Source organism: Fundulus heteroclitus, chromosome 14 (assembly GCF_011125445.2).
Source record: "Fundulus heteroclitus isolate FHET01 chromosome 14, MU-UCD_Fhet_4.1, whole genome shotgun sequence".
Classification (NCBI taxonomy): Eukaryota; Metazoa; Chordata; class Actinopteri; order Cyprinodontiformes; family Fundulidae; genus Fundulus; species Fundulus heteroclitus.
Window position 1 is genome coordinate 29,694,161 of NC_046374.1, and position 14,751 is coordinate 29,708,911.

Sequence of the window (14,751 nt, forward strand, 5' to 3'; positions counted from 1 at the left end):
AAACATTAAAGTTTTCTTTATTACAAATCCATTTCTCCAGTTTTTATTTCATACAGACTTTTAGGGTGAAAATTTCAACCATGCAGGGGTTATGTTGACTCTCTTGCTTCGAGCACGGCCATTTTCAGGGGCGGGATGCTCAAAGTCTATTCCGGAGAATTTAGGGGACAGCACAATTTTTCCTTTTCGTTTCACGACGGGCTTATCTTTGTTCTTCTCCAATACACTCGCTTCTGCCATGCCTCTGTATTGGTCACGAGCTTGCGGATTACTGACTGACGACACGGGGATGTTTAACTCCTTCAAGACAGCCATGAACGGGATCCAGCCTACAGGTTCCTGGGTTTGTGTTTTCCTCTTAAAGGGGAGCAAAAGATTTTTCAGCAAATCAACCAGATGTGAACCCCCCATCACACGATCGCGATAAACAAATTCGCCTTTCGAAGTCCAACTCGTACCGACGTGCATTAACCTTCTCAGTATGTATTCAGCATTTTTGCGATCTCTGTTAGGCAGAGCTCTTAAAACCTCGATAGCGGTCTGATCCAATTCAGCAGGAGAGGCTGTAAAACCGTTAGAAGCAGAGCCAGCCTCATTATTTCCAGGCACAGGGTCACGTTGCACATTTAAAGTCACCTGGGGTTCGTCCTGCTGACCCTGCTTCATCAGAGTGAGATATCTCTGTAACAGAGCGTTGTACCTTTTAATTTTTTCATAAGAACTCAGTCCCGGTTCATTCAGTATCTCTCTCATTTTGGAGTCCAAATCCTCTTCGGCCGTCTGTCTGATGGAAGGCTCTGACGGGATCAAACGTTTGAACTGATGCGGTGAAACCAGATACATCTTTTGTGCAGTCCTAAGAGACATTTTCTCTCATCTCCTGATGACACCTCCCAACACCTCTCCTAATAAAGGCGCGACGACGCTCAGCAAGGGAAGAATAAACCCGCCTGTCTGATTTTTCAGAACCGACTGCTTGCGTTTTAAACCGGTTCTTTTATCAGCCAGCAGTCTGAGGATTTTTTTCTGCTTTGCCAGTTTTTTGTGTTGAAAAGGAGATATTTTCACGCTACCCTTTAGGACATTTAGAGCAATTTCACATAAGGCTTTAAGAAAGTCAGGTGAGCAATGGGTTAGAATGTCCTTACGTTTCTGAGGCGTTGCTTGACAGAGCGCCCTAAATAGGGGAACATTTCTTCTTATGCGAGATGACATGATAAATTAACGCAATTTAGGAACATACACAGTTGGCCACTGACCTGGGAGCATTCCGGTTCTCAGTCTGAAACGATCTGGACAAGTGGGAGTCAGATCCACGATTAAATACCCATGAGGATCTTTGGTCGCGTCTTGAAAACTCTCCATAAAGAAAGTTTTCTCTGACGGAAATATCTGACGGGCTAAGATATTTAGTTGCAATTTATCTCTAGGGTTTTTAAACAGCACCATATAATTAGCATTTAAACTGATGGTACGGCTGTATTTACCTTGATGAAACACATTCTGGCTTAACATTATGACACTCATATTTTTATGATGCCTATATTGAGTGAAAATTTTCACCACTTCCGGATGGTCCGAAGCCTGGAAAATTACATCATCTAAAATAACCAAATGATTTTGATCAGGAGGAAACAGATTTTCATCATCAAAAGAATCAGGTAGTCCTTCGATGAATTTAATCTTTTTATTCATTTTCTGCAATTCAGAATACATACTTTGAAAACAGGTGTAAATCCAAACAATATTTACAGGAACAACATCCATAACATGGTTACAATTCTGCAAAACAGTTTTAACAAAAAAAGATTTTCCACAGCCACTCGGCCCTGCTATTAGAAGTGAAAAAGGGGTTTTGAATCTAGGATCGAATTCAACCTCCTGTGTTTCATGGGAGAGAGACATTTTTTTTTTTTCCCCCACAGTTAACCTTTTAATAGCCAAATGGAAGGGTTGTCCCATCAGGAAAAAGCCTTCTTTTATCATAAACGACGCGCACCTTTTTCTGAAATGCTGCATTTTGAAGCTGGAAGCTCCTTTTATTCCTTCTGATGGTGTGCTGTGGAGCCTGTAAAACATCCCCTGTAGAACCTTGCAGATAACCTTCTACCAGGTCTTTCACGCTGTCAAAATTCACCCTCTCACTGCACTGATGAGTCTGAGTGATGCCTTTAAACTTCATCACCACTTGTTTTCGGTGTCTGGTCTGGTAAGCGTAGCTCTTTGGGCCTGCGGAGACATACTCTTGTATAAAATCACCTGATAATTCATCAGTCAAGTCCCCCAGAAGGTTACCGAGCTTGAGGGAGGTCTGACCCGGTTTAACCACATAGATCAGACTGTCGGTGTCAATGTACAGAACGCGGTCCTGAAGTTGTTCAAGACAGGTGTACAATTTCAGACGAGCATGAGCAGTTGTAAAGGCAGCAATGAAGACGTTATTCACCTTGTTGGGTGGAGAAATACAACGCTTGCTGTATTTCCACTGAACCATGCACATTTCATCATTCAGGAAGTGAAAGTAGCTGACTGCGTATTTACCTGAAAAAAGGAAGTTAAAAAACTCTTCGGGCTCGCTCACAATGCTTGTCTGAGCCAAATCATTTCTCTGTGCAAATTTGCCCCAAAAACTGTTCAGACACAATTTAGCAACTTGTCTTTTAGCCGGATTCACCTCAATCTTACGTACATCTAGTTGGATGCCCTGCTCACGTTTGTAGTCTGCCACATATTTCAAACGACTTTCCTCATCCGTAGCTTCAGCGGGAAAACCTGAAGCTTCCTGTTTACCCTTCAAAAAAGTGTGGATATATGGTTTAAAGATTGAACTGCTCTGTTTTTCAAAATGCCAGACCTCAGTGATTTTAGCAAGCCTATATCCCAGCTCAAGAGCCTTGTTGAATTCCACACTTACCCATACACCTGTTAGCGCTCTCTCTTGGTCAGAGTGGGTACAAGGGCCCGTCTGGTAGTTCAACTCAGCGCAAGCCCGGCACAGTGTGAACACCAGTTTACCGGTAGCGGTCCTGTACGGCAAAACGGGAAAAAACAGACCACGAGGCGGGTACACGGTCGCTCTGATAAGTCCAAAGTAGCTACGGGGATCGTCGAAATCTTTGCATATGATTTCGGGATGGCCTAGTGGATAGCTGCAGCTAGCATTCACAAACGGATACAGAGATGTGAAGTCTACATAATGCACAGATTCTTCGACCCCTGCAGTGTACCTCAGCCTGAGGGCACTGGTTCTACCCCCAAACAGAGCGTTCCGCGGGCAAAGAGGTGCCGGGGCACTGAAACAGTCCAGAAACCTTTTGAGACCAGAGTGTGACGCCTTCATTAAATCCCAGCTATGCTCCCACATAACCTCCAGGCGCACCCCGTAAACCGACTGCAATACCCTGGCTCTCTCGATGGTAGCTGCATGGAACCTTTCATAGCAGACTCCTCTGAGCGGGCACGTCTGGTCGGCTGGAAAACATTCAGGACAACCATGGTAAAAGCAGCCATTAAACTCAAATACAGTTCGAACGCCTCGGACCTCCGCGTATCCGTCCACATAATACGGCCCCAGTTTCATTTCACCTCGGTTAAGAGCATGTTGAATGAAAATGCCCCGTTCAGCAGCTACCCACTCCAGCCATTGAATGGAGGCGTCTGAAAAAGTCTTGCACTGACGCCGATAATCCACAGGGGAAGGTATGGCTAGTGTGCTAGGCGGAAGAAAATTTGCTGTGAAAACATTCATACAGGCTGCTGCTATGGTGATGCTTTTAAAAGGATCGACGTTTGTCTCTTTAAAGAACTCTTCTCTGAATTTCACACAAGCCCTGAAGAGAATTTCCACATCATTCTGACAATAATAGAGAGCTTCTTTTTTAAAGTCAAAGGGATGCTTAGAGGCCTCGTTGTACCAAACGGTGAAACGCTCCTGCTCAGCAGGGCTCATATGCTCCACAGCGTAGAAGCTGGGTGGAGGGAGCGGGCCGATGTAGTTCAATGTCTTCTCAGAGGAGAACAAGTGAGGGAAAAAACCCTTACAGTGATCAGTAAAACCTAACGCTTTTGGCATTTGACTGAGTTTCATTGTAAGGAACGATAGACTGTCTATAAATTTAAGACTGTAATCAGGCTCAGTAAAACAAAGGATTTTACTCCCCTGTGTGATCAAGAACGGTTTGATGCCGAGTTTAACCATCTCACTTAGAATCAAGTATGAGTCAAACCCACGACTGTTGTGGGCAAGAAAAGAATGACCTCTGAACCGAGGTTTTCTAAAATGAAGCAGAAAATCCCTGACGCAGTTCAAACCATAAGAACACCAAACATCCCCAGCCAAGGTTTTTGTGCTTACAAGATACGGGATATGTTTTCCAGTTTGATCTGTAAAAGTTTCAAAATCATAAAAAACTAGCTTATCGCGGAGTTGCGCATCAGTCAGGGTCGGTTGAATATAGCACAGATGATCGTTTAACGTGACATCTGCACCGTGAGGCACTTTCTGACGACAGACCGTGCACTTTGTTGAACAATCGTGGGGCTTGCTCTGTCCACCTGCGGCTACAAAATAAAGCTGTTTACACACAGCGCAGAACTTTGTCGTGTCACAGTTACTTACGAGCTTACCAAGTTTAGGTCTCAGTGTGGGTTCTCTGTGTTTAGCTAAGCAGATGGAATTACGACAGATTCGTTTACAATCTATGCACTGCACAGGGCTGTATTGCTGGAGAGTACAATTTGAGTCGAGGCATACCGAGCAGTGACCCTTACAGCTATGCGTGCCAATGTTGTCGTAACCGCTAAAGCAGTACCCACAAATGTGCCTCGAGCCTGTGAAACCTGTGAGACTCTTTATTCCATAATAATGACTTTTGAACAAAAGCAGGAAAAGGGGATTTGAACGATCTGAAAAGCCTGTCTGAAATTTACGAAGCACTGCCTCCTTGTCGTCTTTAAAGAAAACAACAATTTTCCTATTGACTATCTCTTCAAATTTATGCACGTCGCTGAAAGTCACAGGAGTTTGCTCAGTGAGGCCGGCTGTCCGTTGCCACAGCGAGGCTTGATGCATGGCTTGGGCGTCTGTAAAAGCAGGGTTACAAAGATGTGCTAGACTGGCAGCAAAGCAGAGCTGATTAGAAGCATTTTCAACAATATAGAGGTGACGTCTTTTTTTATGAATCAGCTCACAGTCCAACGTCTTTGTCGCCTTACGTTTAGCACCGCCGTGAGGGTTTCGTACAATCTGAAGTACTATTTCCAAGTTTTCAGGTCCTGGCAATTCTTCATTAGACTGTGTTAACTCGTCTAAAAATTCCAGAAATGCAGGCAGAACTGAATCACCGTCATCATTTACCTGAACCACTGTATGACGGGAAAACCCTTCGCCGCTTAATTCAAGCTGTACAACATCATTGCGTGATGCTGAACGTGTAACAGAGTCCGCCAGCTCTGTGAGAAGATGATAAACCTGTGTGTAAAATTCGGCGGGGTTAGGAATTTCACCGGGTCGTGAAGCTGTCACGCTGAAAGGACGTCTTATTTCTGTTACATTAAATCGCTCCCGTTGAATGCCGGGGTTAACAGCTGGCTGAGACTGACTCGTGCTTGGCTGATCCTCTGGGTTAGACGTGGGAACGACAGATGGGCTCGAGCATGGCTGTTGAGGGGAACTGGATGAGGGATTCTGCAAAACAGTATGCGAAGAACCAGACCGATCATTTTCACCTCTTTCACTTTGATTTAAATGACCACCTTGCTGCTGCTGCGGGAACTGAAGGCTTGTAGGATTGGAGGTAAATGTTTGAGAGACAGAAACATTTAATTGATGGATAGCTTGTTCTAGTGATGATAAACGCTCATAATTCGAACCCGAGTGTGTATGACCCTGCTGTCTATCTGGTGAATTACCTGGATTTAAATCCGCAAACCCCAGACCCTGCTGAACCGGTATATTCCGGAGGTCGTTAACCATTTGGGTGATATCACTTAAAACATTTGTAACTCGTTGTTGAAATTCTAGCGAGTCGTTCAAACACGTGATTGATTGAGAGAAAGAATCATTTAGCTCGCCAACGGTTTGTTCTAACCATAGAAACCGCTCAGAATCCCAATCCGGATCAGTCTGCCCCTGAAGTCTGACAGGAGATCCTGGGGTAAGATTTACAGATTCGGTTGCATGCTGAACAGGGAGATTCCGAAGTTGATTTACAGCCTCAACAATTCCATCCAGAGCCTCTCTGATTTGTTGACTTTCCATTTTTTTTTTTTTTTTTTTAAACAGGTTACAACTTAGCTGGTTAACGGTACTGGCATCGTCGGGTCAACCAGTTCAACCATCAGAGTCTCGCAGTAATTCAGAAGCGCAGCAGTTTTCCGGCGGTAGAGGGCAGCTTGACGTCCCGTAGCAACTGGCATATGCGTTACTGCCCATGCAGCGGCTGTAATAAAAGAATGAAAAAAATATATATAATTAATTTTATCGTACATAATGAGTATTGAATAAAAAAAAAGTATTATATTACAAACAAATTCTTTGAAAGCATTGAACTTAAGATGTACCATCAATAATTGGACCAGTCGCATCCGCTTTGATGATTAACTGCTTGAAGTTTTGCTGAACTCTCAGGACTGACGAACACAGGCTTCTGAGACTCCGCCTCTTCTTGTGTTTTCCTGCGTCACGGCGGATGACCTGTGCTACTACAAATTAAAATAAGCAGACGGTGACAGAGTTTTAAAACGGGGGTAATACACGAAAAGAAAAAGATGACAGAAAAGAATAAATAAAAATAGGCTAAGGGTTACAAGGGCTGCAGTTTAGAACTGCAACCCTACCGTTTCACTGCCAATGTGTTACCAACAGCACCACAAACTCACCAGGGTGCTGAGCAGATGAGGCAGGACGAGACCGATCATGTGCTGATGCTTCTGATGCTGCTGTTTCCGCTTCTGCTGCTGCTGCTATTAGCTCGGCGTCATTATTCTGGTGTACAGACTGAATTGTTACTGTAGAAATAGTAAGCAGGGAGAGACAACCTTTTTTAAACAAGGTAATACATGAAGAAGAAGAAATGATAAATAAATAATAATAACATATAGCATAGAACACTTGCATGCTTACCGTCCGTCTGGCCAAATGTATCGGGATGAGGCTGTATTCCAGCCGTAAAGAGTGCTTGAGCAACAATGTCACGGTGGGGTGTTACTGTGGGTAAATGAATAAATACACTAAATGAGCCGGACTAATTCAGAAAATGTACCATCAGAGTTAGTTTGAGACTTATAATAGTTAACTTACGTGCTGCAGGAAGCGTTGTCCCCTGATTAACGTTTCGAGGGAGGCCGTGTGACGTGGTGAGCCGGGGAGCTTCCTCGGGGAAGCGATCGTGGTGCTCTGATGTCTCTGGAGAACTTATTACAACAACTGACCCGTTATGTTCTTCAGTCCTCTGCCGCTTTGGTGTTGATGTGTTCTGAGCAGCTATTTCTGCTGGGAGCCTCCTTTTAGCTAAACTCAATCTTCCTTTACGGGGCGTTTGCGTTGTGCTCGATCCAGGTTGTGTCACCGCTGGCTCTTTGCGGAACACACTCGGTTTGACTGGCTTCGGACACAATCTTGCTTCACTGGGCGTTTGTGCTCTGCTCGATCCAGGCTGTGTCACCGCTAGCTCTCCGTGGAACACACTTGGGTTGAATGGCTTCGGACACAATCTTTCAGCGCGGGACGTTTGCGTTCTGCTTGATCCAGGCTGTGTCACCGCTAGCTCTTTGTGGAAGTCATTCTGATTTGGCTGGTTCGGACAACCGTAACGCTCGTCAATTAACCCTTTGTCGGTAAGATCTGGAATACAGAAAAATAACAATGGTTGAAACATAGTATTAGTATTTTAAAGACTGTGATTTTAATAAAAATATACTTTAATACAAGGCTGAATCACATCTTACCAATATCCGTTAGTGTAAAATCTAGGTCTTGTAGTTCAGCAGTTGTTGGCGCTGAAACAAATAAATAAAATATATTGTAATAACAGCAATGGAAGATATATACTTCTGCAAGCAGGCCACAATGACTGAAACTGCTATTCAAAGCCTTACCTCAGAATTCAGACTAAAACTCTAAAAACAGCAGAGGCCTGTAGTTGCCCTCTTATAACACACAAAGCCCATCCAGCAAACAATGAAACACATAGCAATAAAAACAGGTAACTTGAACAATAAAAGTGCTAGCCCCTTGTGCTAAACACAGCCTTTCACCCCTGAATTTGTGCTAAAACTCTAAAAACAGCAGAGGCCTGTAGTTGCCCGCTTATAACACACAAAGCCCATCCAGCAAACAATGAAACACATAGCAATAAAAACAGGTAACTTGAACAATAAAAGTGTTAGCCCCTTGTGCTAAACACAGCCTTTCACCCCTGAATTTGTGCTAAAACTCTAAAAACAGCAGAGGCCTGTAGTTGCCCTCTTATAACACACAAAGCCCATCCAGCAAACAATGAAACACATAGCAATAAAAACAGGTAACTTGAACAATAAAAGTGCTAGCCCCTTGTGCTAAACACAGCCTTTCACCCCTGAATTTGTGCTAAAACTCTAAAAACAGCAGAGACCTGTAGTTATAACACACAAAGCCCATCCAGCAGAGAATAAAACTCTGTTAAAAACACCTTAAAAAGCGGCTAAAGATAAAATTAAAGCAGTAACTTACCAGCGAAAATCTCGTTGAACTCCTGGGTCAACGTCAATCCCGCATTATGGACCTGGGCTGGTGCAACAGATGAAGAACGACCTCCGGACATGATGCACGTTTAAGCCGCCTGTGTCTGTGAAAGGGTGTCCACCGGACGCCTTATAGCAAAGGTTTGAATTGAGGGCGGGATTCACGCAGGTACCCCCAGGTAGCCGAAACAATAGCCACATCGTCCGATCGTTAAACCCCGCCAGCGACATGTTTACTAGGCCAGGATGTCGCGACAGCTGTACACTAGCATAATCGACCATCTCCTCAGCATTGTTTACAGATTGCTTCGTCACGACCCCGCCTAGTCTCATCCCCCGTATAGGTGTTTGAAATAGCACCTTGCACGGCGCAGGGCGGCATAACATCCCTTGAATTCTACAGACGGCAGGATGTGTCCCGCTGGGTTTAAAATTTGTCTGAATAAGGCGCTTCCTGGCAATGTTGATTGGAAAAGGCGCAATCCTTTCACGTCACGGTCCCCGCCCGTCTCGCCACCCGAAACGGTGCTTGTTACATAACGGTGCTTGTTACAACACTTGCTCTGTGTGGGGCGGAAAACCATCCTTTGAATTCTACAGACAGGAAGGATCATGCTGGGTTTAAACTGACCACGCCGTCTCGAAAGTCTGATCGAATAAAACTCTGATCTGATGTGGATTGCAAAAGATGCAGCGGTGTCTGGAACTAGCGGTGCGGGCTAGCGGAGCAAAACTCCTCCCCTAACAGACCAGCTGAACCGCTCACATTCAATTCAGCGTCTTGCGGAGAGCTGTCGGATTTCTCTGCTTTTTAGCTGTGCCGCGTAGAATCTGCTCCGCTCTGTAAAATGCTTTTAAGTTAAGATCGGGTTTCTCTGCTTTTTAGATGTGCCGCGTAGAATCTGGTCCGCTCTGTAAAATGCTTTTAAGTTAAGATCGGGTTTCTCTGCTTTTTAGATGTGCCTTAAAGCTGGTCCGCTCTGTAAAATGCTTGTTTTTGTTTAAGTTAAGAGCTTACCGACTGCTTAGAGCGAGAAAGTAAAGAAAAAAAAAAAAAAAAAAACTATCTTGCTGCTGTTATTAGCAGAGCGGCGCGGAGACTGGGATGTATGGAGAGTTGGATGTGCCATAACGGAGACTTGCTGTATGGAGGGACAAATGTGCCTAAATACTGCAGTATGAAATACTGCAATGTGAAAGTTTTATATTCTGAGTAAAACACACACACACACACACACACACACACACACACACACGGATAAAACAAGAGTTGTCAAAAAGCATTCCATCATACCGTTTAGTTATAAGAAAACCCCAGAAAAACACATTTCCTAACCATCGAGATATTACATAAATTAATTACATAATTAAAATGATTTAAAAAACATATAATGATAATTGATATAATAAATAAAAATAATATTTTAAGCGCGGTCGAAGGGAGGGGGTTTCCGAGGGCCGGGACAGCGACCCCTGGAGGTAGAAAGCGGAACATCCGGTTACAGTAGAAGGTGGGGTTTCCGGTTAAGGACGTGACGTAACATCCGGTCAAGGAAGGCGGGACTTCCGCCGGAAGTGGAAGGCGGGACTTCCGGCTGTCACTTTTTGACAGGTGTGAAATATAGGCGTGGTTTTGAGTTTGATTGAAGGATGTTACATATTTTTTTTGTCATCTGCTCATCACCTACCAGTCTTACATTTATTGCCCTGTGCTAAATCGACACATTGCTAAGTGCACCTATAGGTCTTGCTGAAAAACTATGGTTTATATCGTAATACTGCCATTCTCCCCCATTTTTTGTAGAGTAAGAATTTCATCCCACATGATATCCAGGATGCATCTTAAAGGTGCAGTGCCGCCTGTGTTACAAATGCTCCTCTTGTGTTGCTAGGCTTATGAATGGAAATATTCAGGTCTAAATCCCATTTAACATTAATATGTGTCCGCAGTGTGTTTTCTTAACACTGAACATCACGTCTACGGCTCAATGTGACAGTTGAATAAAATGAAAACAGTGGCAGCTGTAAAGGTTATGAAAAACTCATCTCACCCAATCCTCTATGTGTTAATCACCATGATAAACGTTCCCGAAATGAACTCCTGCTTAGTGCTGTCTCTAGATTTAGAAAGTCCTCTGATTTCATAGTTGCTGTTTTTTTCTCTCTCAACTTGGCAACAGTTAAAAGGAAAAACCAGAGCGTATATTTTAGTTTCAGCCGTGCTTTAACCCCTCTTATCTGGCTTTCCTTCTCATCTTTCTTCATCGCCATTCTCTTTTTAAACCCTCCTCTCTTCCATTTCTCTGTGTCATCCTGCAGGATCGTTCGTCAATCCAATTATCCAGACAACGGGGGGGAAGGATAGGCATGGAACGCAACAGAACCATGCCTGAAGAAGTGTTTTGGATCGCCTCCGATCAGAATCACCACTGACCTGGATCATATTCTAAGAGGACCAGCACCTTTTCTCCGGCACCCCCGGCATCTGTTTACCCACCTCACCTTCTGCCTGGAGAGCTGATTGAAGAGTCTGATTTCAGTCTTTTACCTTGTTATGGTTTACCCTTCTCACTACTGGTCCGAGCTGACAGAACAGACTAGAAGCAGGTGGCTGAGCACCGTAACTCCGGCCATGTACGCCCTTCCACTAACTCTGAGCAAGCAGAGTCGGCGGCGTTTGTTGACCAGGACAAGGCCCTTCAGGTTCATGGCAGACTGCTGCCTAATGACTGTGCTGGGCCTCGTCCTGTTTCTCAGTCTGGCCTCGTGCCAGAGGATGGATCCTGCCAAGCACCCCATAGTCAGCACCCACTATGGCAAGCTCCGAGGCATCAAGAAGGACCTGAACAACGAGATTCTAGGCCCCGTCGAGCAGTACCTCGGGGTGCCCTACGCCACGGCACCCATCGGAGACCGACGGTTTCAGCCGCCGGAAGCGCCGGGATCCTGGCAGGAGATCCGCAACGCCACCCAGTTCGCCCCCGTCTGTCCCCAGAACGTCCACGGGGTGCTGCCGGAGATAATGCTCCCCGTTTGGTTCACGGATAACCTGGACGTGGCAGCGGGATACATCCAGAACCAGAGCGAGGACTGCCTCTACCTCAACATCTACGTGCCCACGGAGGACGGTGAGTTAACTGTGTGACGTGAAGGGTTGGGTTGAGGTGGAAAACGGTGGGAATGTGTTTACGTAGGGGACATTTTTACTTTCACTAGGCCCACTGGTTCCTTATGTCTGTACCTTTTTAAGCATTTCAAACTAACACAATTCTTGTGCATAGACAAGGGAACACCATCGTTTTCTTTTTTCGGTAGAGGAAGCGGACCTCTCTTTTTTGGTCTGGACAATTTAAATTCATGTTCAAAACTTGTTTGTAGAAAATGGGATAATGACTGAATATTAAAATGTCAAACTTACTTTAAAGCTAAGATCTTTAAAAGGTATAATATGTATATGCCTTCAGAGATCAATATGTTCTGAAGGCAGGAAACGGCATAGTCCCCAGTTGTTTATCCATAAGGATTATGTAAATGTAGGATACTTTTTATATTTCTGTTTAAGAGATTCTTTTTTTCCAATCTTTGTTTTGTAAATATCCCCGTGCAAGCAAGAAATGGCAACAATCACTGAGATTCCCACACTGTTTTAAGAAACCATCATGACACATTTTAAGATTCAAGGGTGGAGCTCGTCATTGCACAGTGATATTGCTTAGCCTCACCTGTCAATTATGAACTTTCCTTTACATGTTTGAAGTTTTATAGCATTCAGAAAAAGATGGCCAAACAAAAAACAACAACTTTTTTTCATCTTTTTTAAAGTCCACGCCATAAACAATAGCAGCAGGCATTGATTTTCATCAAGGTACACAAGGGTTTTCTTCTAATCTTCTAAATGGTCCTACCTGCAAATGTTTGGGTTGGTTGGACTAATTTTAAGGAGATGCAGGTGAGATGATGGATCAACCAAGGTTTAACGGCGCTGTTGCTGTGTACTGCCAGTCAGCTGGCTGAAATGGGAAAAAAAAAACAAGAAAATCATAGACGGTGTTTAAAATGGTCGAGGAGTTCCAAATGTTAGTCAAAGGTGGCGAATGCTTGTAAAAAAGTCTCCTGGAGTTAATTCTGTACAATAAACAGCTCAGATGACGCCGCCGGATAATCAGCTGACATCAGGTTGCCATGCTCCCAGCATTACTTAACAGAGAGCATAATGGCAGAAATCACTAGAGCTACAGCAATCAGAGGTTCGGGGTTGATTTCTGTTCTCTGATTTTGCTCAGCTTTGACTTGATTAACCTATTTTAGATTATTCTGATTTCTCTTTAAGCGCTATGATATAAGAACACATAAGAACAATATTGGAAATGTCTGACATTCCTGGCTGGAGTGGTCATAAATAATTCATATTGGGTGCATTTGGCACGCGTGACTGTATGCGGGTGAAGAAGTAGTCACTGTAAAATAGATTTTTAATCAAAGACAAAATATGTCCATAATAACACCGTGTCCTTTTAGAATTTAGGTTTGTTATCACTGATTGGAAAAAGATCACATTTTTTACTTTCTTACCTGCCGGCCATCTATGAGAAATCCAGCTGAAAACACAGATCAATTTCTTGGTGCATTAATATTCAAGTTTTTTAAGTATAACTAAATCTAGGTGTCCTGATATGACCTAGACTTTAGCTTTTTCTTGACTGTGTTTATATGTTTAAGAAATTACTGAGTATGTCTGCTGGTTCTCTGGCAATTTAGCTGGTGTTGACATTATGTTTCATTTCAATATCTGATTTTAAACCAGATCACCCATGGTTTAGTTTTTTTTTCTTTTTATTTGAGTTTAATATGCACAGTAAAACTCCTTAGAACCACAACCAATCTGAGTGGAAATAACCAAAATGTGCTGTGATGAGATAAAAAACATGGGGATTTATAATATTTCACCATGGCTAAACTAAAAATACATGGGGGAAAAAAACAAATACAAAAAAAACAATACTAAAGAACTTAAATCCACATTGAGGAAATCAGAAAAGCTGAAACCAAAAAAGCTGGATGTCATTTTACATTATGCATGCTTTTGTTTCTGATTTAAATGAAATTTGCCTTTCTAGCCAAATAAAACTAACACCAAATAAATATGAAAACTTCTTACAGCCCAGATTAAATTGCACTTTTATTAGAAAACCTCTGTTGTTTGTTGCTGTTCAGAAGATAAATTGATTAGAGACCGTTAATTGAATACAGCACATACAATTTACATAAATGTAGATTTTTTACTGTGCAAGTTACTTGCTAGGCGTTATTGTGCATAATCTGACCACTAGATGGCGGTAACATCTTTGAAATATGATCCTTGGTATGTGTTGAATATGCATCAACCAGCATTAGGGTTCACTAAGATAGTTCAAGGAAAATTTGCAAGAATAATCTAAAAACGGTTAACGTTGCCAGTTGCAGAACATTTTCTATAACTTATCCTTGCAGGGTTGCGGGCGGTGTGGGGGAGTGGGAGTTGATAGTGCTGGGTAAGAGGCGATAAAGGCCCCAGACAGGTCGCCAGCCCGTCACAAAGCAACAGAGCGACATACAGGACAAGCATGCATATACTCACAACTAGTGACAACTAGTGACATTTTAGCGTATTAAATTGACTAATAGTTGTGTTTCTATGGTGTGAGAGGAAGTTGGAGTACATGGAAACAGGGATAATTTGTGAACTCAGAGCAGAACTCAGGGTCTTTGTACTGCAAGCCAACAGTACCACAGTTGAAAGAACATATATTATTTGTTTTATTATAGTAATAGTAATAGCTCTTGTTTTTAAAATAAAACTAATTAGATTAAATTTTTTATCCAGTTTGGATTTCAGTCCTTTTTTAACATTGTAATACTGGGACATCATGATATTGTTGGTTCAGTTTATAAAACTATAATAACCTGAACAGTAATAAACACAGGCTGCGGTGACATTATCTGACCCATAACTTCAATTTGTTATGCTTTTGAGTTGTCTGGAAGCACTTT

At 43.1% G+C, this 14,751-nt stretch overlaps 2 protein-coding genes across 5 annotated transcripts in view; one reads left to right on the forward strand and one right to left on the reverse strand.

The window, feature by feature from the left end:
- The window catches only part of nlgn2a (neuroligin 2a), a 331,395-nt gene that overhangs the window by 131,489 nt on the left and 185,155 nt on the right, over window positions 1–14,751 (forward strand). For all 3 annotated transcript variants that reach the window (XM_036146704.1, XM_036146707.1, XM_036146705.1), the window contains one exon: window positions 11,041–11,849. In XM_036146704.1, the coding sequence (XP_036002597.1) occupies window positions 11,276–11,849 (574 nt within the window). In that variant the 5' untranslated portion in view covers window positions 11,041–11,275. The remainder of the gene's footprint in view (window positions 1–11,040; window positions 11,850–14,751) is intronic.
- On the reverse strand, window positions 1,673–9,333 carry LOC118565752. Of its 2 annotated transcripts, none has more exons than XM_036146702.1 (7): window positions 8,711–9,333; window positions 7,948–7,998; window positions 7,301–7,843; window positions 7,124–7,207; window positions 6,880–7,008; window positions 6,562–6,702; window positions 1,673–6,440 (listed from the first exon to the last, which is right to left on the reverse strand). In XM_036146702.1, exon 7 carries the CDS (start codon window positions 6,257–6,259, stop codon window positions 1,934–1,936), a length of 4,326 nt encoding a protein of 1,441 aa, XP_036002595.1. In that variant the 5' UTR covers window positions 6,260–6,440; window positions 6,562–6,702; window positions 6,880–7,008; window positions 7,124–7,207; window positions 7,301–7,843; window positions 7,948–7,998; window positions 8,711–9,333; the 3' UTR covers window positions 1,673–1,933. The 2 variants fall into 2 exon arrangements, with proteins under 2 accessions (XP_036002595.1, XP_036002596.1); XM_036146703.1 differs by having other exon boundaries at window positions 1,674–6,440.